The 26,998-nt window shown below is 36.2% G+C and overlaps 2 protein-coding genes across 2 annotated transcripts in view; one reads left to right on the top strand and one right to left on the bottom strand.

The window, feature by feature from the left end:
* The window catches only part of LOC128229947 (uncharacterized), a 58,076-nt gene extending 45,949 nt beyond the window's left edge, over positions 1-12,127 (top strand). The window contains exons 18-19 of the mRNA XM_052941872.1: positions 3,693-3,794; positions 8,112-12,127. Coding sequence (XP_052797832.1) covers positions 3,693-3,794; positions 8,112-8,204 — 195 coding nt within the window. The 3' untranslated portion in view covers positions 8,205-12,127. The remainder of the gene's footprint in view (positions 1-3,692; positions 3,795-8,111) is intronic.
* A 4,438-nt stretch (positions 12,128-16,565) lies between these two features.
* Positions 16,566-26,722, bottom strand: LOC128229942 (secretion-regulating guanine nucleotide exchange factor-like). The gene is made up of 10 exons (XM_052941862.1): positions 26,604-26,722; positions 24,711-24,840; positions 23,142-23,294; positions 20,784-20,866; positions 20,223-20,292; positions 19,783-19,875; positions 19,251-19,340; positions 18,027-18,194; positions 17,507-17,668; positions 16,566-17,085 (listed from the first exon to the last, which is right to left on the bottom strand). The coding sequence occupies exons 1-10, from the start codon at positions 26,619-26,621 to the stop codon at positions 16,910-16,912; spliced, it is 1,143 nt and encodes a 380-aa protein (XP_052797822.1). The 5' UTR covers positions 26,622-26,722; the 3' UTR covers positions 16,566-16,909.
* Between the last annotated feature and the right edge of the window lie 276 nt (positions 26,723-26,998).

Below are 26,998 nucleotides of genomic sequence, written 5' to 3'. Positions count from 1 at the left end.
TTGTGAACACATTAGAGGTCACAATTTTAGCCTAATCTCAATGCAACTTGGTCAGAATGATCATCTCTATAAAATTTAGGTCAAGTTCGATATTGGGTCATTCGCGGTCAATAACTAGGTGACTAGGTCAATTAGTAGAAAAACCTTGTGAACACAATAGAGGTCACAATTTTAGCCTAATCTCAATGCAACTTGGTCAGAATGATCATCGCTATAAAATGTAGTTCAAGTTTGATATTGGGTCATTCACGGTCAATAACTAGGTGACTAGGTCAATTAGTACAAAAACCTTGTGAACACAATAGAGGTCACAATTTTAGCCTAATCTCAATGCAACTTGGTCAGAATGATCATCTCTATAAAATCTAGGTCAAGTTCGATATTGGGTCATCTGCGGTCAATAACTAGGTCACTAGGTCAATTAGTACAAAAACCTTGTGAACACAATAGAGGTCACAATTTTAGCCTAATCTTAATGCAACTTGGTCAGAATGATCATCTCTATAAAATCTGGGTCAAGTTCGATATTGGGTCATACGCAGTCAATAACTAGGTCACTAGGTCAATTATTAGAAAAACCTTGTGAACACAACAGAGGTCACAATTTTGACTTAATCTTTATGAAACTTGGTCAGACTGATCATCTTAACATAAGCTAGGTCAAGTTCCATATTGGGTCAACCCAGGTCAAAAACTAGGTCACTAGGTCAATTAGTAGAAAAACCTTGTGAACACAATAGAGGTCACAATTTTAGGCTTAACTCAATTCAACTTGGTCAGAATGATCATCTCTAGAAAAATATAGGTCAAGTTCGATATTGGGTCATTTGCGGTCAATAACTAGGTCACTAGGTCAATTAGTATAAAAACCTTGTGAACACAATAGAGGTCACAACTTAAGCCTAATCTAAATGTAACTTGGTCAGAATGATCATCTCTATAAAATCTAGGTCAAGTTCGATATTGGTTCATTTACCGTCAATAACTAGGTCAATTAGTAGAAAAACCTTGTGAACACAATAGAGGTCACAATTTTAGCCTAATGTTAATGCAACTTGGTCAGAATGATCATCTCTATAAAATCTGGGTCATGTTCGATATTGGGTCATCCGCAGTCAATAACTAGGTCAGATATTAGAAAAACCTTATGAACACAATAGAGGTCACAATTTTAGCCTAATCTTTATGAAACTTGGTCAGACTGATCATCTTTATAAAATCTAGGTCAAGTTCCACATTGGGTCATCCGCGGTCAATAACTAGGTCACTAGGTCAGATAGTAAAAAGACCTTGTGAACACAATAGAGGTCACAATTTTAGCCTAATCTTAATGAAACTTGGTCAGAATGATCATCTTAACATAAGCTAGGTCAAGTTCCATATTGGGTCAACCCAGGTCAAAAACTAGGTCACTAGGTAAATTAGTAGAAAAACCTTGTGAACACAATAGAGGTCACAATTTTAGGCTTATCTCAATTCAACTTTGTCAGAATGATCATCTCTAGAACAATATAGGTCAAGTTCAATATTGGGTCATTTGCGGTCAATAACTAGGTCACTAGGTCAATTAGTAGAAAAACCTTGTGAACACAACAGAGGTCACAACTTAAGCCTAATCTTAATGTTACTTGGTCAGAATGATCATCTCTATAAAATCTAGGTCAAGTTCGATATTGGGTCAATTACCGTCAATAACTAGGTCACAAGGTCAATTAGTAGAAAAACCTTGTGAACACAATAGAGGTCACAATTTTAGCCTAATGTTAATGCAACTTGGTCAGAATGATCATCTCTATAAAATCTGGGTCATGTTCGATATTGGGTCATCTGCGGTCAATAACTAGGTCACTAGGTCAGATATTAGAAAAACCTTATGAACACAATAGAGGTCACAATTTTAGCCTAATCTTAATGCAACTTGGTCAGAATGATCATTTCTATAACATCTAGGTCAAGTTCGACATTGGTCCATCCGCGGTCAATAACTAGGTCACTAGGTCAATTAGTAAAAAACCTTGTGAACACAATAGAGATCACAATTTTAGCCTAATCTTAATGAAACTTGGACAGAATGATCATCTTAACATATGCTAGGTCAGGTTCGATATTGGGTCAACCCGGGTCAAGTGGCCTCTAGGGGCCATACTTTTCATTGGATCTTTATGATAATAGGTCAGAATGTTCACTTTATTTAGCAAAGCTACAGGTGAGCGATACAGGGCCATCATGGCCCTCTTGTTATCTGATTGTCCACTATTAAATTGAATGAGGATCCAGATAGAAAATATTTATTATTAATAGTAATTCAATGTATATGTATCATATTCTATATATAGAACAGGAAAACAGCTTGTCAGGAGCATTTTCCAGTCGCACCTAAGGTACCAGTTCATATGGAGCCAAATTATAACGCTATTTGGGTAACTTCAGAGTTCACAACCGTTCAAGCTTATAATGGTTTCTTTTCACAAACAGTTGTTGTTGGGTCAGGGTTACACTCTTTGTAGTTAAATTTGGTTGATGTATTGTCTGCATGTACCGGTAAATGAACATTTGGCAAAATTGTTAAAATAAGGTTATGGTTAAGTTTATCGAAATTTGGAGAGAACAATAAATTTATTTACCTTAGTAAATATTAGTGCAAGTTATTCTGCCAAGCCATGCCATTTCAAATTCTTGCCCATATGACAATATTTCCAAATTATGGCCGGAAAATACCTTGATTGAAGAAATGATCCTAGTTCAGTAAAAAAAACAATTCTTGTTTAGAATTAAAAAGGTTTTCAAAAAAGGATTGAAATAGCATTGGCATTGTTCAGGCACTTTGTAGATTTACTGCCATAATCAGCTCATTTATATATTGGAATGTTGATTGTTATAACATTGCTTTTAAATATTGATGATTTTGCCATTTGTTGACTTTGCAAATCATTTTGGTTCCATTAACAAGTTATGCAGTTTGTTTTTTGTTTCCCCTAAAATTTTATCTTTGGTTTTAGATATGTTTGATAAGTGTTTAGTATTTTACTTAAATGGTAAAGATTGTAGAATCTGTCACATCGGTTTAAATAAAATATGTTGCTCAAATAATAATTCTGTCTTCTAAGTCATTGAAGTATAGTTTTATAACATTTGAGGGCAGGTAAAAAATACATGTACCCGGAGTTCACAGACCTGGGTTTTCCCATGGTGGTACAAATAAAAAGGTGAAATTCATGCTATTGAATTTAATGTAGCGGATCAATGATTCCGTTGTTTCCGAAGTAATGTGTTTATAATGAAATGGTACAAATTTGTTTGTACCAGGGGATTAGCTTGGGTAAACCCGAATATTTATCATTCTGGGCTACAACTATTGAAAGCTGTCTGCATGCAACATAAGTTTGATTTAAGCTGGTAAATACTAGAGGGTGAAGTGGTGTTTTGGTAAAGGTTTCCATCCACCTCTCACAATAGAGGTTGTGGGCTTAAGCCCGACCAAGGGTAAATTCTGGTGGCCCTTGGACATAGTTTCTGGTTTCTACTCGGGGATTTAATGCAAGCAAGATTCATATCTATTTTTAGTTGCCCTTATAATTAAGCTAAAAGAAATCAGTATAAACTAAATACCAGCTCATTTATATTAACTTGTGACTATTTCAGTCTTCTGACAACTCGGATCATTTGCGTTAATACTTGTACCTGTATTGCAGACTCTTGATGACCCAGATGAAAACATCTGTGTTATTTGTCACGAAGGGCTGACCACAGAACCTGTGAAGGAGCTTGACTGTAAACATGCTTTCCACACGCAGGTTAGTGACATGTGTAAACTTGTCTCTTACAGGCAGGTGGGTTTATTAATCTACATGCAGTTTGAAAACCTGGTTGAACAGTCATTTGCTTTAAAAGGTCACCTGCCCTATCATGCCACTCCAAATTCTGCCGTACGTTTTTACTCTAAAGAGTACGTGCAAAAGCGCCCAACTGTCTAACGCAGTCACAGTCACTAATTTTTGACCCCATGAAGCCATATTAACACTTATTAGCGGCCACTAATCCCTTGTCACTGACACTTCCGCTAATAAAATGTTCCAATACACAGCTTTAATTGCATACTAAACATTACGGATATATGAGAGCCTCGGATATATTCATCCTATGAAAATGCATATAACATGGAAAAATCATGTTTATAACATGTTGGCGGAAGTTTTGAGCAGAATTGGCTCAATTAATGAAGAAACTTGAATAAACTTTAATAATTACAAGGTAAATCCGGTTATTATGCCCCCGAAGGTGGGCATATTAAAATCGCACCGTCTGTCCGTCCGTCCGTTCGGCTCTATAACTTTCCCTTGTATGGACAGATTTTAAAATAACTTGCCACATGTGTTCCACATACCAAGCCGACGTGTGGCGCGCAAGACTCGTGTCCCTACCTCAAAGGTCAAGGTCACACTTAGTGTTTATTCACAATGGAGTGCTGCATATAAGGACATAATGTATAGGTTGTCGTGTCCGGGCTGTAACTTTCTCTTGTATGGACAGATTTTAAAATAACTTGCCACATGTGTTCCACATACCAAGACGACGTGTCGCGTGCAAGACCCGTGTCCCTACCTCAAAGGTCAAGGTCACACTTAGTGTTTATTTACAATGGAGTGCTGCATATAAGGACATAGAGTATAGGTTGTCGTGTCCGGGCTGTAACTTTCCCTTGTATGGACAGATTTTAAAATAACTTGCCACATGTGTTCCACATACCAAGACAACGTGTCGCTTGCAAGACCCGTGTCCCTACCTCAAAGGTCAAGGTCACACTTAGTGTTTATTTACAATGGAGTGCTGCATATAAGGACATAGAGTATAGGTTGTCGTGTCCGGGCTGTAACTTTCCCTTGTATGGACAGATTTTAAAATAACTTGCCACATGTGTTCCACATACCAAGACGACGTGTCGCGTGCAAGACCCGTGTCCCTACCTCAAAGGTCAAGGTCACACTTAGCGTTTATTCACAATGGAGTGCTGCATATAAGGACATAGAGTATAGGTTGTCGTGTCCGGACTGTAACTTTCCCTTGTATGGACAGATTTTAAAATAACTTGCCAAATGTGTTCCACATACCAAGACGACGTGTCGCGTGCAAGACCTGTGTCCCTACCTCAAAGGTCAAGGTCACACTTAGTGTTTATTCACAATGGAGTGCTGCATATAAGGACATAGAGTATAGGTTGTCGTGTCCGGGCTGTTACTTTCCCTTGTATGGACAGATTTTAAAATAATTTGCCAAATGTGTTCCACATACCAAGACGACGTGTCGCGTGCAAGACCTGTGTCCCTACCTCAAAGGTCAAGGTCACACTTAGTGTTTATTCACAATGGAGTGCTGCATATAAGCATATAGAGTATAGGTTGTCGTGTCCGGGCTGTAACTTTCTCTTGTATGGACAGATTTTACAATAACTTGCCACATGTGTTCCACATTCCAAGACGACGTGTCGCGTGCAAGACCCGTGTCCCTACCTCAAAGGTCAAGGTCACACTTAGTGTTTATTTACAATGGAGTGCTGCATATAAGGACATAGAGTATAAGTTGTCGTGTCCGGGCTGTAACTTTCTCTTGTATGGACAGATTTTAAAATGACTTGCCACATGTGTTCCACATACCAAGACGACGTGTCGCGTGCAAGACCTGTGTCCCTACCTCAAAGGTCAAGGTCACACTTAGTGTTTATTCACAATGGAGTGCTGCATATAAGGACATAGAGTTTAGGTTGTCGTGTCAGGGCTGTTTCTTTCCCTTGTATGGACAGATTTTAAAATCACTTGCTACATGTGTTCCACATACCAAGACGACTTGTCGTGTGCAAGACCCATGTCCCTACCTCTAAGGTGAAAGATACACTAAGTGTTTATTCACAAGGGAATTCTGAATATAAGGACATAACAGTGTAGGTTGTCGAGTATGGGTGTTTTTTTTTATGTTCAGAGGCAATTTAAAATAACTTGCCATATGTATTTGACACGTAAAGGCAAGATCAACTTTTCATGTACTGACCTTGTTCGTAGGTCAATGTCACATTCGGGGGCATTCGTCACATACTGTGACAGCTCTTGTTTTGAATTTTCCGTTTGCATTGTCACTTGAAGTGATGAAATGAGTTTCGATTTGTAGTCATTTCAATATTAAAGAAACAGTGCATAGATTTATTTTTAACAAATGAATATTTATAGTGCATTGTATGTCATATTATTTTTAATTTTGATTAAAACTGACAGTAAGACAAAACATAAGTGTTTGACTCTTAAAAGAACGTGGCAAGTGTATTAAATTAATAGAAAACTGTCTTAGTTCAAATATGAAATCAAACTTATGCTGGACTTATGTATTAAAACATTTGCTCTGCAATGTTAACAAAGTGGCATGCTTGACATGATAATGTCGGCACAGGAAATGTTCATGCACTTGAGATTAGGGACTGGAGCTTAGCAAATGAAAATGACGGATTACTCTTAAAAGTGAACTTGTTAATGTAGTTATGTGGACTGATTTTTGGTGTATTTTCTTTTTGTTTATGCTATGAATAAACATTTATCTACAGCATTTTATTAATGATTTTGCGATAAAGTAATTATGCCCCCGAAATCGCACCGTCCGTCTGTCCGTCCGTCCGTTCGACTCAATAACTCAGAATATTATAGACAGATTTTAAAATAACTTTCCACATGTGTTCAGCATACCAAGACAACGTGTCGCGTGCAAGAACCGTGTCCCTACCTCTAAGGTCAAGGTCACACTTAGGTGTTTATTCCCAATGGTATGCTGCATATAAGGACATAGAGTATAGGTTGTCGTGTCCGGGCTGTAACTTTCCCTTGTATGGACAGATTTTAAAATAACTTGCCACATGTGTTCGGCATACCAAGACGACGTGTTGCGTGCAAGAACCGTGTCCCTACCTCTAAGGTCAAGGTCACACTTAGGTGTTTATTCACAATGGAATGCTGCATATAAGGACATAGAGTATAGGTTGTCGTGTCCGGGCTGTAACTCTCCCTTGTATTGACGGATTTTAAAATAACTTGCCACATGTGTTCGGCATACCATGACGACGTGTGGCGTGCAAGACCCGTGTCCCTACCTTTTAGGTCAAGGTCACACTTAGTGTTTATTCACAATGGCATGCTGCATATACGGACATAGAGTATAGGTTGTCGTGTCCGGGCTGTAACTTTCCTTTGTACGGACAGATTTTAGAATAACTTGCCACATGTGTTCGGCATACCAAGATGACGTGTCGCGTGCAAGAACCGTGTCCCTACCTCTAAGGTCAAGGTCACACTTAGGTGTTTATTCACAATGGAATGCTGCATATAAGAACATAGAGTATAGGTTGTCGTGTCCGGGCTGTAACTTTCCCTTGTATGGACGGATTTTCAAATAACTTGCCACATGTGTTCGGCATACCAAGACGACGTGTCCCGTGCAATATCCGTGTCCCTATTTCTTAGGTCAAGGTCACACTTAGTGTTTATTCACAATGGAATGCTCAGACATAAGAATGTAGGTTGTCAAGTATGGGTGGTATTTTTTTATGTTCAGAGGCAATTTAAAATAACTTGCCATATGTATTTGTTTGATCTTTAACTTTTCATGTAATGACCTTGTTCATAGGTCAATGTCACATTCGGGGGCATTCGTCACAAACTGTGACAGCTCTTGTTTTATCTTCATTCGTATTTAAACTTCTTTAATGATAATGGTACTTTTATGATAATGTTACTGATGATACTGGTTGTGTGATTTAATGATAATGGTACTGATGATACTGGTTGTGTGATTTAATGATAATGGTACTGATGATACTGGTTGTGTGATTTAATGATAATGGTACTGATGATACTGGTTGTGTGAGGGGGTTGTTTAGATATATAATCAATCTCTGTTTAAACAAAGCTTAAGTGGTGGAAATTTCCAACCTGGATTAAGTGGCCACCTGTCTTAAGAAGCCAGTTTGACCTTTACCAAAGGTGGCCACTTAATACAGGTTCTACTGTATATGTGTTTTTTCACACGAAGGTGGGTAATGTGTTAATTGATGGACAAACTTGTCTCTTTTTTTTCAGTGCATCGCAAAATGGGTGAAAGTTGATAGAACATGTCCTACATGTAGAAAACTGGCCCTGTTCCCTGAAGAATACCCTCTCCTTGGGAAGTAGGAGCCTCCCTTTGGAAAAAGTTCCACAATTGTTTCCAACATTAAAGTGAAACATGTTAATTCATGTTTTGGTCTATAATACTGTGAATGTTTATCACGGGCCTTTTTGGTGATTACATTTAAATCATGTTGATATACTTCAATGTACATCCATGATGACAAGGCCTTACTTAACTTTATGCACCATATAACAATGTTTACTATATCATGCTATGGTTAATTTGTTAGTTCATTTTGATGTTTGTATCTTGTTTTACTAGTTGTAAGAAATGGGAATCTCAAAATCATGTCAAGTGTCATGTAAAATATTCCCTTGATTTTCATGTTCAAGCTGGTATGTTTTTCATTAAAAACTTGTTGAGGTATTGTGACAGCCTGGGTGTCGTCGGTGTAGTCATGCGAAAACTTCAAACATGGCCATAACTCAAAAACTGTTAAAGATGTGAATAAATAAAATTTGGTTAATATGTTGCCAAACACAATTAGCACTATCAAGGCCCATAACTCTGGGGTTTAATATGTGGAGAATTATGCCCCTTGTTCATCTTAAAATATATAGGGAGTTATGCCCCTTGTTCATCTAAAAATAACAGGCCAACATCTGTGTTCGAGTGATCATTTATGATCTAACTGTGATGTTTTGTGTTAAAATGCTGTTATCGGCTATTGTTAAAAGTATGACCTTTATGTATTATTGTTCTATACCTTTACATACAGTGTTGAAATACCAACTGTTATGATTTATAGTGTGCTATCATACTGTGTTGAAATACCAACTGCTATGATTTATAGTGTGCTCATTAATACTTACGTCCATAGGTTTTGTTTTTTGGAAGGCAGACATAAATTACATCAGGAATATTACCTAGCAATAATCAAAGATATTTCTGAGATTTTTTTTGCCCCAGTGGAAGGGACATTGTTGGTCCAATTTGCATTAATCATCACAAACATAAGTTTTCAGTTTCATTTCTGTTTTGTTAGAGCATCATTTACTAATGTATTACACCGGAATTCTAAAATTCAGGATTTATCTGCACTTTCCGGATTTAGGGGCCCCTTTTGTGATGGATGTATATCTGATCTGTTTCTTCAGGGTCGGGGTGGGGTGGAGGTCTTAGAAGGTCTATGAAAGGCCAAAATGTGATGCTGAGATGCATTTTAGGAAATCCAAATGAAATACCCAAAACTTTTTTCAGCTTGGGATCTTAGCATGCTCCTATCCCTCAAACAGGGCTCTCCCACTTCCCAAGACCTGGATTGATAATTATCAGCTGTTATAGCCCCTGGTTATAATTATGGTGTATATTTCGTTTGACAATTGCAAATGCCATTGTATATGATTTGTGACAAATGTTCTGATTTCACATAAAAAAGTTTTCATTTTAAAACAGACCATCTGACTTATCGTATTGGTTGAAAAACTGATATGAATTATGTCATAGATATGAATCTCAAGTCAAAACTTTAAGTAGATAAAGGTTTATGCAGTTTATTTGTCCTACCATAATGTGTACAAAAGATATCTGCAGGGCTTTAATTTAAAACAAAATTGTACTCCCAAATTTATGTGAGTGCTGAAAATTTTAATTTGCACAATGTTAAGTTTACTCGCAATTTTTTTTCATCCCTTTAGCCATAAGCTGTCGTCGATTTTAAATATCCATGCATAAAAAACTTGTGAATATTTAGCTTGTCATGATGAAAGACTGACTCAAAATTGATACTATTTCAGCCAAATACTTAAATCGAAACATGAATAACAATCCAGAAAGTGAGTTAAGCGTACCACACTTGTATGCAACTTGCATTTTCCAATTTTCACTGGCATTTTGAGAGTGTGCAAGTGCTAAATTCGAGCCCTGATCTGTAATATCAGTTTAATTTATCAGACGTTTTATGTTCAGTATTAGCTGCAATTACCTTAATGTGTTCAGATATCTCAGTCATTATAAGTTATTATACAAATGTACATTTCCATATTCAGGCCAGTATTACTTCTATAAATAATTAATGTCACCAGCATTATTTATATTTTATGTTTTTGCAAAAAAAACACATTTATATTATATATGAAGTCTACATCATTATATTTTTTTTTTTTTTTATGACTAGTGAAATAACTAGATGTGACATCATAAAACATTATTGTTGAAACTATGTATGCTACTTAACATTTGATGTATTCCGAGATGTAAATAATTATGATGTTGGTAGGTCGGTAAATCTTTTGACTTTATTTTTTATAAGGCAAATTGTTTTTTTTTAGATTTTTCCGGGCCAGAAATTATATTCTTAAAAACATCTATAAAATCATTAGCCTCACTGATTTTGTTAAAAGCCAAAAACTCTTAACTTTCATAAAATATAACAAGTGATAAAAAAATATTTCTCAAGGCAAGAAAAAAGGTTTGGGGTTGGGGCAAAAAAAATGAAGGTAGACTGGAAACAAACAAAAAATTTAAAACCTTATTTAAGGCTTGGATTAACGAAATTCTGTTGCTGTTTCAAGCTTTTAAAAACAAATGAATCACTTGATAATGTTGAATTGTAATAAAAAGCTGTTAAATAAATTTTGCAAGTATAGGGCAGGAAATCAAGTGATATACTACACAGCTAATGTATTCAGTTTAGTTTCCATCATGATATGCATGTACGATGAATCTGACTAGTTAAAGGGGTAAATTGTTTGTTTTGAAAGTGGTGTATATAGCAAAATATTGTTTTTTGTTTAGATATTAAGAAATTACTTGATTATGCAGTTATTGTTACTTCTTTCCTTTAAGATAAATGGGTAAAAAGCCACTCGGTGTTGTCATTACACTAAGGATTTCTCTTTCTGATCCGCATTTTAGACTTTTTAACCGGAAGTGAACATATTTACCCTAACACCGGTATGTCACTTCTGAAAACTCCACATGCTTCAGTTTCTCTTTTCTTGCGAGTGTTCGCTTCGTTTTGTAAAAATTAGACTTCGAATTATATTTTAATTATTGACGTGTTAATAATCAAGTTAAGACTTTGTGGTTTATGTCTGCTGGTCATGGCGTCGAATAAATCGATTGAGGATGGAGAAATTCTCTCTGAAGTGGATTCTCTCTGAAGTGGACAAGTACTCGGACGGGACAAACCCGTCGCCATTACGTGAATTTGTGGGCACTGGCGAAAATGATGAAAATTTGCCTTCGGTGTCACGTTCTAGTGACTAAAAGACCAAAGAAACCTTCCAGATATGGTGAACAGAGTAAGCGTTTCTCTGTCATTGAAGCTATGTTGAAAAAAATGTTGGAACAAAACTCAAATTCAGAACAGTCTGTTCAGAGACAAACTCGTGAACAGCATGGTGTACCAGTCTCCTCACAAAGTTGAGCTGTAGTTTCGGATGATGATAGGGACAATTTGTCTATGTTCGCATAAGGTCAAATATCAAGCCAGAACTCTGATGACGACAATGAGTCGGTTACAGAGCCATGTGTGGTCAAAAACAGAACACTAAAAGAAACTAACTTGTCAGAGGAAAAGAAGGTGTTTATATGGCATGTTTGGCGGCGACGCCATTGTGAAATCTGACAAGAAAGAAGGCCTAGTTCTAGATCAATCACAAATTGTGGTCCTGGAAAACAGCTACAGGTCGAAAGAACCTAACTTTTTATCGTCTTTTTCTGAAGAAAATTTTGACCAGTTCCCTGTTGACTCAAGGGTCAGAAAAATTGTTAGAAGTTCCATCTTTAGATGATTTAGTGAAAGGTTGCCTGACTAATAGATACGGAAATAAGGCTGCTTTTGCAAAAAATAAATGGAAAAATTTGTTCGGACAGCCAGCAAAAATGGTCAAGAAAATTAGTTATAAAGGCCAACAAGCAGCTCGTTTGGGTCTAGTCATACAAATGTACATCCAGCAGAGTTTAGGTAACTTACTACAGTTTATGGAGTCCGATGCCTTTGAAAAGGAAAAGACCATACAGCTGGTCAAGGACATTTTCGCTATGTCGACAAAGTGCCTAGATCAGATTGGTCGCGCAGGTGCTTTCCATCATATTGTAAGGAGGTCTGTGGCAATGGCCGATACGCTGCTGTTTGAACAGCAAAACAATGTCAAATTTTCGAATTTACCACTGACTGGCAATGGTGTGTTTGGGACTGGCTTAGAAGCGTTACTGAAGTCTCGGAAAGAGAAAAGGAAGCAAATTGACGATTTGATTCCTGATTTGAAAAAGAAGGACCTTAAAAGAAAATTTTCAAGTTATCAGTCTGAGTAAAATAAGAGACCAGTTTACAATCAAAATGCTAAACCTTCTACTTCCACAACTTCAAGTAACAGTTGGAACAATTTTCGTATCCCTAAATTGTCCAGGGATACCAAGTATCCGAACAGAAGCCAGTTCAGTGCAAGATCAAGAGGTGGTTACAACAGCTACTCCAGACGATCTGAAACCTCAAGCCAAGGACCTGTTGGAGCTAGATCTGGAAGGATGGATGAAAAATGACTCTGTAAGTATCATTGCAAAAAAATCCGGAGATACCCGTTGGAGGGAGGCTGTCTCATTTCCAGTTAAAGTGGGAGAAAATAACCACAGACAAATGGGTACTGGAAATAATCAAACAAGGTTACAAGCTAGAATTTCAAAAGAAACCAATTTTTCGGGGTTTAAAGGCTACGAAAGTTCCCTTAAAAGATCAGAGTATCATAAAAGAAGAAATAGACAGTCTTTTGTGGTCACATGAACAACCTGTTTTGTCAAGGTCAGTGGAGCAAACTCCAGAAGTTAATGCACATCAATTCCCTGGAAATGCTGGCTGTGATTTTGAGTATACAGCAATTCCTATCACACCTGAGGGGTCACAATGTCCTAATCAGGTCAGACAACACAACTGTATGTCAATACATGAACCACCAGGGTGGGATGCATTCTGTACAGTTGTGCAATCTGACCAGGGATCTATGGCAGATAGCTTTGAACAGTGAAATCAAGCTAAAAGAATCCATATCAAGGGGGTAAAGAATGTATTGGCGGACACATTGAGCCGGGAAAAAGTCAGGCAAACATAGTGGTCCCTGAACAATGCAGTGGCTTGGAAAATATTCAGGCTCTGGGGTCAACCAACTTTGGACCTCTTTGCCACATTTCAGAACAAGAAAACACCACTTCTTTGTTTATGGACCCCCCATCCCCAAGCTTTTGCAATGGATGCCCTGTCAATTGTGTGGCAGAACATGTTTTTGTATGCTTTTCCACCAATACAGTTAATTCCCAAAGTACTGAGTCACTTACAACATTCTCAATGTACAATGATCCTAATTGCTCCACAGTGGCCAAGACAGCATTGGTACACATATATGTTGGACCTGCTGATAGCTTACCCGCGAAAACTTCCATGCAGTCAGGATCTTTTAACAAAGTGCCTGGGAAAGATATCCAATCCACATCCAGAAACACTGCATCTGACTGCATGGTTGTTCTCGACAGGTTTCTCGTCAAAAGGTTTTTCTAAAAGAACTAGGAAGTTATTGGCAAAATCCTGGAGATCTGGCATGCAAAAAGATTACAAAAGCAAATTTAGACAGTTCGTTGGCTGGTGGGTGAAAGGGAAATTGATCCCTATCTTGTCACTTTAGCTAACTGTGCTGATTTTTTTACCTTTTTATTCGATAAAGGGCATAAGTACAGGACTATTAATGTTTACAGATCAATGCTGTCATCAGTATTCAGTTGAAAACATTCCAATAGGTCAACACCCTTTTATTATCCGCTTGCTTAGAGCTGTTTTTAATGAGCGGCCACCAGTAAAACGCTTAAAACCTGAATGGGATCTTCTTGTTTTAGGATGTTTGAAGAAAGCACCATTTGAGCTGTTGCAGGATGCTCCTCTGAATTTTTTGTTGTGGTAAACATGTTTTTTACCGGCTATCACAACATTTAAAAGGTGTAGTGACCTTCAGTCATTGCAAATTGGTGAAGGTTCGGTCAAGGTTCAGAAGCAGGGTGTGACTTTTTGACTTATCCAAACAAGATAGACCTAACCATTTTGGTAAACACATTTTTGTACTAGCATTAACTCAAAACAAGTTTTTGGATCCTAAACGTGCTTTGACTTATTATCTTAGGAAAATTGAAGCTTTCAGACAGACAGAGTCGGGCGAGGATGTTGTAAAATTGTTCTTGGCAAGAAAGAAACCTCATCAACCAGTTTTACCCCAAACCATATCTAGATGGTTAGTTGAATTGGTCAAGTTCTGTTATAAATTAGATAACAATGCTTCAGGGAGAATCAGAGGACACTCGACACGCAGTGTAGGTCCATCATGCGCTCTATTCAAAGGAGCATCATTGCAACAGATCATGGAATCGGCGGATTGGTCAAGGGAGACCACTTTTACTCGTTATTTTTTGAAAACAGTGAACACAGAGTTGATGAATGTGTAGGAAACACTTCTACTGTAGAAAGTTTGATGTAGATAAACTCTGGTATTTCTATTTTCTTGCGGATCGCAGTTATTGTTTTTTCTGCTTCATATATAGTTTTTAGCTCTACTGGCCAAAGGCCAGAAGAGCTTATGCGATGGTAATGTGTACGTAGTATGTGCATCCGTGCGTCTGTAAACAATTGCTTGTGAACACGATACAGTCTTCAGTTTTGATTGTATCTCGATGAAACTTGTACAGTATCTAGATATCCATTAGAGCTCGGTTCCTTTCGAAAACCAGCCAGATCCGCCCATGCATGCCTAGATTATGGCCCTTGATAGTATAAAAAAATGCTATTGTGTAAACAATTGGTTGTGAACACGATACAGTCTTCAGTTTTGATTATATCTCGATGAAACTTGTACAGTATCTAGATATCCATTAGAGCTTGGTTCCTTTCGAAAACCAGCAAGATCTGCCCATGAATGCCTAGATTATGGGCCATGAAAGTTTTAAAGAAATGCTTTCTATTTTTAGCCAGGTCTGCATGAGCAAATTCTATTTTTAGCCAAGTTTACATGTATATGTCTAGAGTTAAGGGAGACAATTTGCAAGTCTAGGATTTTGAGAGACAATTTGCTTTTTGCTTCTGCAGTTGATTTTGTGAATTACTCTGCGTTGTTCTTGTTGAAAGCCCAAAGGCCATTTTTTAGCTTTAAGTTCTGTAGTTTGCGCATTCATCTTAACAAAATTGGTTGTGAATGTTTAAGTTATGCACCTGGTGTCATTACTGGCCATACCCAGGGTTCACAGGTTTGGTAAACATAAATCTGGAAAGGTTTGAAAATCTTTTTGTGTGTTCGTGCATCCATCTCAGCACAATTGATTGTGAATGTTTGTTCAAATTGATCAATGTTGTCCTAGGATGCCCTTGACTTTGACCTTTTGACCAACTTTTTTTAACTTTTTAAACTACAGAAAATTTTACTATGAGTACAGTTTTGAAAGCATTTTTTTTTTGTCAGATGACTTTTACTTGGCACATATTAAAATAGTTCATGCAACTAATCTGCTTACAATACTTTCTGGGCTCAGATGTTGAACGTGCTACGTTTCCAGGTAACCCAAACACAAAACATAAACTATATGTCTGTTGCCTTTTACCCATACATACATGCTCTGGATTGATATGACCACAAAAGCCATGCCAGTAGAGCATAGGCCCTTTTGGGCCTCTTGTTAAATATGTATTATACATTTGGTACTGTGGAAAGTACTGTCTATGTGGTACTGTGGAAAGTACATGACAGACAATACATGTTGTATATAAAAACTTCAAATATACATTAGATGAACTGCCTCAAGGAGAGGCAAAAGACATCATCTGAGAAAAGATGTTTTAAGAATTATAAATTCCTACTTCATTGCTACATGGTATGACTGAGAGCATGGTGGAGGAAGATGCGTTTAAATGACTCCCACCGCCTGGGTACTGCTGGAGAATCTGAAATAATCCTTAGTGTAATGACAGGTAAGTTTATTTATGAAATAAAATTGGAAAATTTGTATTTCAAATTCGAGTTTTATGAATAAATAATACTTACCTGTCATTAGAGGTACCCCCCCCCCCCTCCTACCCCACACGTCATTTTTTATCAGTCTGCCTCAGGCGAACACTTTGGCCAGAAAAGGAAACTGAAGCATGTGCAGTTATCAGAAAGTGACGTACCGATGTTAGAGTATATATGTTCATTTACGGTTCAAAAGTCTAAAATGTGGATCAGAAAGAGAAATCCTTAGTGTAATGACAGGTAAGTATTATTTATTCATAAAACTTTATATTACTTTATAAATACAAATTTTCCAATTTTTGTTCAATAATTGACCTTGGTTGAAATATCATGCCCACAAACACTATAACCAAGTTTTATGAACACAGATTAAATAAGAAAAGCACAAATTAGAAATATAATTGTGCTGCTGCTGGACAAGAATAAACCATTTACAAATACATGAACAACAATGCCATCAGTATAGAGAAACAATTTCAGACAATTCATGGGCCAAAACTCCAGAGTGCCTGCCCATTTGACGGCATTATATTATAATGTGTATACTGCAATGGCCAGTAGTGAATAAATGGTTGTCATTGTTATTGACTGGTTATCAATGATTTCATGATTTGACCAGTATTATCACAGCAAAGCATTGTCTATCCCCAGACTTAAGTCAAGTGGCAGGACAGGAATCAAGGTCAAGGATTTTGAATCACTTGGCAGCCTTCACAAACAAAATATTTTCATCCTTTGTCTGTTTTCCTGCTCACAGCAAAGCAGTGTCCACCCCCACAGGCAATGTACATGTCTGCGTCCTGGGGAAGGTAGTGGATGGGTGTTGGCCTCTCCACGTTCACTTCATCCCCTGTCCCACAAAGTCCATGCTCGTTCCAACCCACGGAGAACACCTGGCCCGACTCTGAATATGTAAAATGTAATATAAGGGAGTATTTTGCGACAACAATTTCATAAAGATATTATTTTGTAAATCATGGATGATGTTGGGTGATATAACAGCTTTAAAGGTAATACTATTAAAAAGAATAGTTATACTGTTATATCATCCAAGTATCAACAAAATGATTCATAAACAAACGGAATAACACTTCAGAACAAACACAAGATATGCTTCAGGTTATTAAGCCACTTTTTTCCCATTTCAACTGAGTTCCAGGTCAGTTTTACCGGCATTAAAAATCCTGTTTCAATTTCATAAAAAAAACATTTCTTGGATAGATGAAACGACCATACTTTGAAAGTACTAACTTTCAATTGATAAGGTAAGACAAGTTTGTTCATTTTTAATTATATAAAAGAACAATTTCTTAAAGGAGACTTACCTGTAACAAAGAGTGCATTCTCTGAACCACACTGAAACCTTACGACTGTTTCTGGTAGTTCGACCTTGCCGGGAATGTGGCTGTGACCTTGATTTTCAGGAGGCCTTGCCCTTCCAAGCTGACCATAGTCGCCCCTTCCCCAACTGTAAACTGAGCCGTTCTCTGTTATAGGAAATAATTCTAAATTATTTAGTTTAAAATGCAAAAAATCATGATATTCCTATATAATTTTTATACTTCTATTTAAGTTTAATTATTGTGCTAATCTTCAATGGTTTTGAGTTATGATGAAAACATTGATACCTTGAATATTTTTTCAAAGTCTAGCAAAGAGCTTATTTAATTGGACTTTCTTCAGCAAAATTTGATTAATTTAATTGTATACAGGTACTAATAATAGACAAAATAACTAAGAATTATGTACAGTGTTGATTGCTACATACCAAATTTAACTGATCTCAAACAAATGTTCATGGTGCTTTTGTTGTTTTAGATTTACCATAATTACAAATGTATCAACCTGTCTGAGCTAGGAAATGGGTCCATCCAGAACTAATGGTCTTGACCTTCTCATCCTTAAACATGGACTGGTCCAGAACAATTGGGGAGTCAACTTTGTGCACTTGTGTAGTGTCTTCAGCAGCCTGGCCATGCTTATTACAACCCCAGAACAGCACCACACCTTTGTCTAAAATACACAATGTTAATTTTGGTATTGTTTTAGCCATCTGTAGAGCTTTGAATTTCGCTATTAAATTACATTTGGTCTGAAAAATGTTATTATAATTATATTTAAAAGAAAACATACAGCAAAAGTCGTTTGTTTTTCTTAGTGAAGGAAGGGGCCATACACGACAAATTTCTGGAAGATAAGCATAAGATAATTGTGGACATGTGTACTACGTTTCATGGTTATATCTTGGAATGTTTTTAAAACTAAAGAAATTACCAATATTGACAGACTGGCTGAAAAATTACTTGTTTCACTAATAAAGGTCATTTAATCACTATGGTAAGAGACAACTGTTCACATTTTTTATTTTTGTGTATATGACATCTATTCCTCCACCCGATCACTATCTTAGTTTACATATAGAAAGAATTCAGTACAATATATATCATTCCATATGGAATAACATGGAGTTGAACATTATGTGGAACCTCCGACACTACGTCTCCTCATAGTGAACCTCAATGGCAAGTTTTTGAAAATCTTTAATGCATGGTAAAGATACAGCCCTGACAAGGTTCTATCCAGACCAGTCCTATCAACAGTACTCATTTTACATTTAACCTTTAAGTGTAACCTTGAAATTTGAGGAAACCTAGGTCTGGCAATGAACATGGCACTTCATCATCATAAACATTCAAATCAAGTTTCTTGGAAATCTTGTAATACTTGGTTAGGAGGGCACTCAATCAAGGTTAGTCCTATCAGGAAAACTCATTTTAATTTTTGACCTTTAAATGTGACCTTGACCTTTAAAATACTGACTAGGGTCTGGTGGGCCACGCTCTGCCTCATCGTCGTGAATTTTTTTTTAAAAATCCTACAATGCGTAATCAAGATACAGCCCAGACAAAGATCATTTCAACCTTTGACATTTTAGCATGACCTTGACGTGGTACACACCTGGGTCATACACATAACCTTCATTGTGATGTCTATCAAATATGTCGTGCTCACTACAAGGGGGGCTTGACAAAAATGGTAATGACAGATTATTCAGAAAAGTGTAATGACCAGTAAGCGCTGCAGTATGGTATGAGCCAGCTACAATCTGGACAACTCTTCCCACACCATCTGGTAAGGTCACTGAAATACAGAAATGGGCTTTTGTTTAAAAGAATTAACATTTTGCGTATGTTGGTATCATCTGAATGAGTTTTAATAAAGAGCAAATATACAAACTGTTATAACTTTATGGATGAAGTAATTTTGGTCATTTATTTTACATATAAGTAAATTACTATTACAATTGTGTGGTATTTGTATGGTTGTGTCCCTTGTTCAGTGTCGTTTGGGCCCTTACCTTGTGTCTCTAAACAGGGTTTAATGTATGGTTAATACTTGCTTTTTCACTACTGGGCTTGCCCTATTAGTTTTCATTGTATTTTTAGAGTGATCTTTTATAAACCAATGCATTTATCAAAAAAATATGTTTGCCATATAAAATGAGATCCAGTTTTATACACCAATTTTGAAGAACTTGATTGAACAACTAAAACCAAAAATAATAAACAATCTTACTCTACAGTAAAAATTCTAAGTTTACCTTTCACAGGTGATGTGTATTTCAGCTGGCCATGTCCTTGTTGACCACACTGGCCCCTCTTGGCATGACCCCAGCAGAACACATTGCCAGATTCTAAGGATGAAAGAATATATACATGAAAGGTGATAAAAAACTTTTATCTTTACAGATCACCTAAGTCACCATTAGAGATAGTGCTTTTGAGGTTTGTTAAAATGCAATGAACTGGATTTGGCCCATTCGAAAAAATGTGTTTCCATATCTTGTGTTATTTTAATGAAGATTAAAGAGTACAAGGCATATACGACTTGACCTCTAACTTGAAAATTAATAACACACAGAGTCAACATGTTAAATATTGTGGGCTTGAAGAAAGTCAAGAGAAAAAGAATGTTAAACATATCTTTACTTGTAAACTGATGACTTACAAAACAAAAGTATTACTAATCGAGTTAACAAACCAGCAAGGGCAACAGAATGCCTTAATCCAGCAGCCACTTGTACCAGCCTCTCTGGTAGGGCCACACAACTCTGTAAATATTAAAGGGAAACAATGAAATGGAACCATTAAAAACCTTTCCATGGCAATAACAAGCCCCAAAACTTGTGCTTATTTTGTATTTCTCCACCTTACCTAGCAATGGGCATATCACTCTAAAAATACCAAAAATTATATGAACAATATTTTGAAAACATATGTCTAAGTTTTATGTTTCAAAAAAAAACTTTTAGAGATTTCTGCTTACCAGTAAGTTTGTGTTGCCAAAAGTTTGCATATTCTTTTAATTCAATTATCATTACAATCATACCTATGTAATTTCTTAATTATGGATTCAGGTGTTTAGCCTTGGTTTTGTAACATGCCAGCTAAACAAGACCAACAGATCCCTTCAGAGAAAATATGCAGTAAATTCTCAATCCACACAGAGCCCGGGCTTTGCTAATTTGCATATTACCAACCAAGTAAACATAGCTACTATGACTGAACTTCTGTCTGTAACATAATTTTGTACTAAACCTACTGGCACAGTGGACTTTGAAGGGAGGCTGGGATCGCCAAGTTGTCCAAAGGCGTTGGAACCCCAGCTGTATAATTCACCAGAGTCTAAAATAAGAAAAAACTATAAATTAAAATTTAAACATGTACCCAGCAGAGCCATCTGATCAACGAATGCATAATACACTCACTTTTTCCAATCACATTTTCTTGTTCATAATGTGATGTATCTTGAAACAAATGGTAAGAGTAGGTGTATTTGAATATACAAGTTTAAATGTAAGTAAATCTTAATTTGATATCTGATACTAGCTTAGTTTTCAACTGAATTTCCTGATCTTATTATATTTGGCAAAGTCCCATTATACATTGTACTCTCTACACAGTGTCAAGTTTCATCCTCTGTCATATTCATCAATTCACCTGAATAAACTTTAAAGCTGCACTCTCACAGATTGAACATTTTGACAACTTTTTTATTTTTTGTCTTGGAACGAGCTAATTTTTACAAAAATCTATGGAAACTAGTTATATAAGACTGCTGACAAAAAATTAGATCGCAGATTTTTATATTTAAGTTCAAATATTGATGTTTTATGCATTTTTCTTAACCCGTTAGTAACAGTTAAAGCCATAAAACATTATTTTTCGAACGGAAAGATGAAAATCTATGATCTGATTTTTTGTCAGCAACCTTATATCATTGGTTTACAGATATTTACGCAGAAAAATTGCTCTTTCCAACATCAAAAAAAAAAATGTAAAAATGGTAAATCTGTGAGAGTGCAGCTTTAAAGGCGTATCTTCTTTTTAATATTGAAAAGTATTTGGAGATATTTCGGTATTTGCTTTATGCCAGTATTCAAATTCTTACAAACATGCTTATTAATATATGCTGATATCCTGAAAGGGACTTGCTCATGATTTTGTAAAATGCACTTTTTTTTATTTTTTTGTATGATGAAATAAAGTGTGGCAAATAATTAGGAGTATTAAAACGAAGATACTGACGGCTGGAACGAATCAACTTTATTGTTACTTGCTCAAATCAAGTCAACTATTTTTAATAGGGTTACTAATGCGTATCAACAAAAGGCTTAAATGTTAAGTTATCCTCCTGTTTGTATAAGAGACCTTGTGGGTGGGTGGTTTTGTTGTCAGTTTTCTAACTTTTCCTTGACTGCAATGGCGTGGGTTCTCTCCCTTCTAAAACCAGAATATTTTTTTAAATTTAAATTTACCTTTTTTCTGCGATTTCGGTATCGAATAGTAAATCATGGGTGTTTTCAGATACATTACCTGAAAAAAAATTGGTGCCAAAACATGAACGAGTCCCTTTAAATGTTTTAAATCCTGAAAATGGTTGAACCTGTAGCTTATTCACAGAGATAATTCTTTGGGAAATTAATACTCAGATCTTTCAATTGAAGTAAATCTTCTGTTATCACAATTTTAATATACCGGTATACATTACAAGTCATGTAGTTTATATCATAAATGATGTCACCAGCATGAAACAAGAGCCCTCACAGCAATGATGAATGGTAAACTATTTCTTTGAAAAGGAGCTGTACAGTGGTGGATTGTAACCCAGGTCAAATTGACATGTTTTTTTATAATGTTATACAGGTGTACCAATCTTTTTTTTAAAATCCGTTTCACCTGTCATAATTAAGTTATCATCCGGAAACCAAATTGTGGCAAATTCTATGGTAGTTTGTATAGAAAGACGTCCTTATTCTATTTTTTGTCTCGTCGAACATGTTTACTAAATTGTTTTTAAATCTGTCCATAGTCATAAGTTATTGTCCGACACAGTTGGGTTTTTTGCAAGTTCTAAATTGAAAAGGGGAAATAACTCCTACAAAAAATAGTGGTTGGTAACCAAAGTCAAACTTGAACTTATTTTCCTAAAATTATTCAATTCTGTCAACCCTTTAATTAGTTCTTGTCAAAACCAACGATCCGACTGACCGACCAACTGACCAGCTCACTCCTATATACCTCAAAACTTTGTTTGAATGGGGTATCATAATCTCATTACATACTTTTCACATATAACTTGTGTAATAACTTTTCAGGTGACATAATTGAATAACGTTGAAAATGTGAGTGAAGTTTAATGTATTTAAGGCTGTAAATAAACAAATTAGTATTAATGTCAATAATGAAATAAATAAAATATTACATTTGTTGTCATTCAATAAGATATTAAATAAAACATTTTACCAAAATTTATAAAAACTTGTCAAGGTTCATTTTTTTTTTATCAACTTTAGAAATCAAGTTCAATAAATTCCGTATTGAATGACCACTTGAGTAATATCCTCTATGTATGTAACAGTCATACAGTTATACAAGGATTGATGAGTCATTTACCAACCGCCAACACCTAGACTGAAGTCCCATCCTCCTGCTACTGCAGTGACCTTGACCTTCAGGGCTGATATCTGGGTCAAGGTCACCCTGTCCTCAAGGTCACCTGCACCTAGTTGACCTTTGCTGTTTGAACCACATGCAAATGCATTTCCTTCATCTAAAAATATAATTTTTTGTAAAAATAAATGTTTGCTATTTAGGAGAATTGTTTCTTTGAGATTTGTTTGTATCTACACAATTTATCTTAAATCCTTTTCAGCTCTAAGCATTAAGAAAAGAGAGAAAATGGTCTAATGGTTAAGCTCAAGGTGTCCAACTCTTATATCAAAGGTTGAGGGGGTTTGAGCCCCACCAGGGGTTCCTATTTCTTAAAGTGACACTCTTTTCAAAATCAATACATACGGATGAATAACAAACATAAATTTTGAGTAATATACCTTTAACTTCTTACTAAATATATAATGCATTTATGCAAAATTTTAATTAATGATAACAAGATTGTAACTGTGTATTTAATAACTGAAAACGCCAAAATATTAATGGTTGGTGAGTGCTATAATATTTACTGCTTAATATTTAAACACAGTATGCTTCATAAGAACTATTGTTTTCAACATTTATTCTTCCTTTTGGTATATTAAAACAATGGTTTGAATTGTGGTAAATCTTACTTGGGAGTAAGAGTGCATTTTTAACGAAAAGGACAAAATTGCTGGTTATACCAGGGAAACAAACTCGAGACTGAATCATAATTCACATAATTATAGTATTTTCAGCTGAAAGCTGTTATCACAGTCAATTAACTAAACTTACACAAAAATCTCCAAGTGCCACTGTTTTCAAAATTAATGCCAGAGTAATCTGAGCTATTAAGGCCACTTATGTTTGTGTTGCATTCATAAAATTAATATAAAATCAAATTATTGAGACAATCAAAGTTTTATCATGCTATATAAATACAAATACCAAGGTTTTATATATGCAAAGTCAAACACCATTAGCAAAGGCCTGTGCTTTAAACAGACGCATTTAAGAAAACTTTCAAGGGGCTATACACCGTATGATGAAATAGTGAAAAAAAAGAAGAATATTGTCGAAAACGGACATAAACTTGGTATCGATGTGTACAATGCATTGAAACTAACTAACTGAAGTACCACATAGTTTACAATTAATTTATTTTTTGCAGTTTTTCATATTTTTCCATTAAAAAAGATTACTAGGTATGAATACCTAGTAGAACTCATTCTTGTGCGTAATTGGCTAGTCGATGTTATCATGTGATATCACCAAGTTAGGTATATAGATTAAATATTCCAAATAATTAGGGTAAACCTTCGTAGCACAGTGGATACAACACGAGACTGCAATTTTGGCGACACTGGTGCGAACCCACTCAATTTGTTTTGCATTTTGGTATTTTTTTACAATTATGATATCAAAGAGTAAAACATTTTATTAAATAATTGTCCTGAGAATTGTTACAGAAAAAACTTTGTTTGTTGCCAATCTGGTGTATACTCGGTTTAAAATTTACAAGTTTTCAAGCTTCAAGTTTACATCATGCATGTACCTGTGACCAGCAGTGTGTGCCCACCCCCACATGCCATACAGAAGACCTTGCTGGGAAAGTCAGACAGAGGCTGAGGTGTCAGCTGGTCATCTTTGTGGCCCTCTGCCAGCTGACCATAGGAGTTGGCACCCTGATTTTGCAAGAACAAATAAGCACAAAATACAGATACATAATGTATAAGGGTTCTATGTACTGTACTCAACATCATGCCATGGTATGGCCTCAGCTTAGTTACACAATATAACACAGCAACTTAGGGCCTGAGAGCTTAGCTGGTCATCTCCTCCTCAGCCTTGGGCTAGCTAACTACTAAAGACCACTAAAAATATCTCTGAAATAACAGTAAAAAATACAACACAACAACTTGGATTCAGCTGAATGTATTGTAGCTTTTGGCTAGTTGGCCATAGGATTGACACCATGAAATAACATAACATGCTTTCTACAACACAAAAGCTTTGGTCCTGAAGTGAAACAGTACAATGTAACAGAACAAATTTGGGCCTGATAGCCTTGGATCTGCTGACTTAAGGAATTGGGGCACACTTAAAAAACAGTACAATATAACATCTAAGAATTATGGGCCTGAATGGTCAGCTGGTCACCTCTATAGCATTGGGCAAGCTGACCATAGAAGTTGGTACCCTGAAATAACAGAACAATAAAACATCTTATGATCTAAGAATTTTGGGCCTGAATGGTCAGCTGGTCAGCTTAAAAGCATTGGGAAAGCTGACCATAGGAATTGGCACCCTGAAATAACAGTACAATAAAACAGAAGATAGTTTAGAATGGTCAGCTGGTCACCTTTATAACCTTGGACAAGCTGAACATAGAAGTTGGCACCATGCAATAACAGTACAATATAACATCTAAGAAATTTAGGCCTGAATGGTCAGCTGGTCACCTTTATAACCATGGGCAAGCTGATTTTTTTTATAGTTTTTGGCAAGTTGACCATAGGAATTGGCACCATAAAATAACAAAACATATAACACTACTCTTTGGGCCTGAATGGTCAGTTGCTCATTTGTACAGCCTTGGGCAAGCTGACTATAGACGTACATTAATTGGCACCCTGAAATAATAGTACATATAACCTGGAAGTAGGATACATTCAGATTCGTTATTGGTCCCAGATATAACACAACAACTTCTCACTATATGGGTAAGCTGGTCATCTTTACAGCCTTTGGCAAACTAACCATGGACGTTGTATAGTAATAAAACAACTATTCGCCTGGGTCTGCTGTAACAGCTTAGAGCAAGCTGAAAATAGTATTTCTACACTGACTAAACTTACAGTTTATTTATTACTAAAATATACAACACAATACGCCGCCCTAACATACTGATATAACTTCTACATGTTCACCACTCGTCTAGAAATAGCATGAATCCATGCAGCAGTCTTACACAATTTATGAATTATGATTTAATTATCATAATTGACGATCAACTGATCAACATCAACTTTTTTTCCGGACATAAAATAAGCTTGTGTTTGAGATAATAAGTTGTAAACGTAATCAGCATTTCCTTCCATCAGTAAAGCCTCTTTATCGTCTAACCAATTGCAAAGCTTCGGCGTGACAATCACGAGCTATCTGTCAAAAATCGGGTTTGCCCATTTGTTTACGTCCGTATATGTTACTAAAAATAGATTTGCAAAAACCCATTCATCGATTTTCCCAACAAATAACCCTTCATTCCTCATGAGGTTAACAGCCAATCAAAACGAAGCACGAGGTATGTCTGCGATCGTTGATCATGTGCTCTACTTGCGATTACTTAAGACATAGACAGCTTAAAGAAATCCGTGATTTTGCCAGTAAGGTACAAAATACGCGCAATGCAGCATTTTCAATCTGGAAAAGCTCGTTTTACGCTTACCCAAGACCACGCGGTCATTCTGTATGCAAAATCGATTGTCCAGCCCACTTTTCTCCGCGTTCAACACAAATGCATGTACACAGGTTCATGTCATTTGATAGGAAATTGCAGACGTCACGTGACCCATCCCACCATTATTGATTGGCGCGGGATCAACCACACAGGAGATAGGCTCTTCCATTGTACTCCCGTTTGTGGCATTGGTAATTGGCAATTAACAAATATGAATACAGATTATAAATGCTATTTGCATTTAACTATACACTTAAATGTTTCTGAATATTTTTATCAGCATCCAACAAACGTCATTTTTGTAAAAATGTTACGTTTTTAGCAGTTTTGACCCAATTTCTAAAAATAACCAGGGGAGGGATTCGTCTCTGATCCCCGCACCA

This window comes from Mya arenaria, chromosome 4 (assembly GCF_026914265.1).
Source record: "Mya arenaria isolate MELC-2E11 chromosome 4, ASM2691426v1".
NCBI lineage: Eukaryota > Metazoa > Mollusca > Bivalvia > Myida > Myidae > Mya > Mya arenaria.
This window is presented reverse-complemented; position numbering and strand designations above follow the sequence as displayed.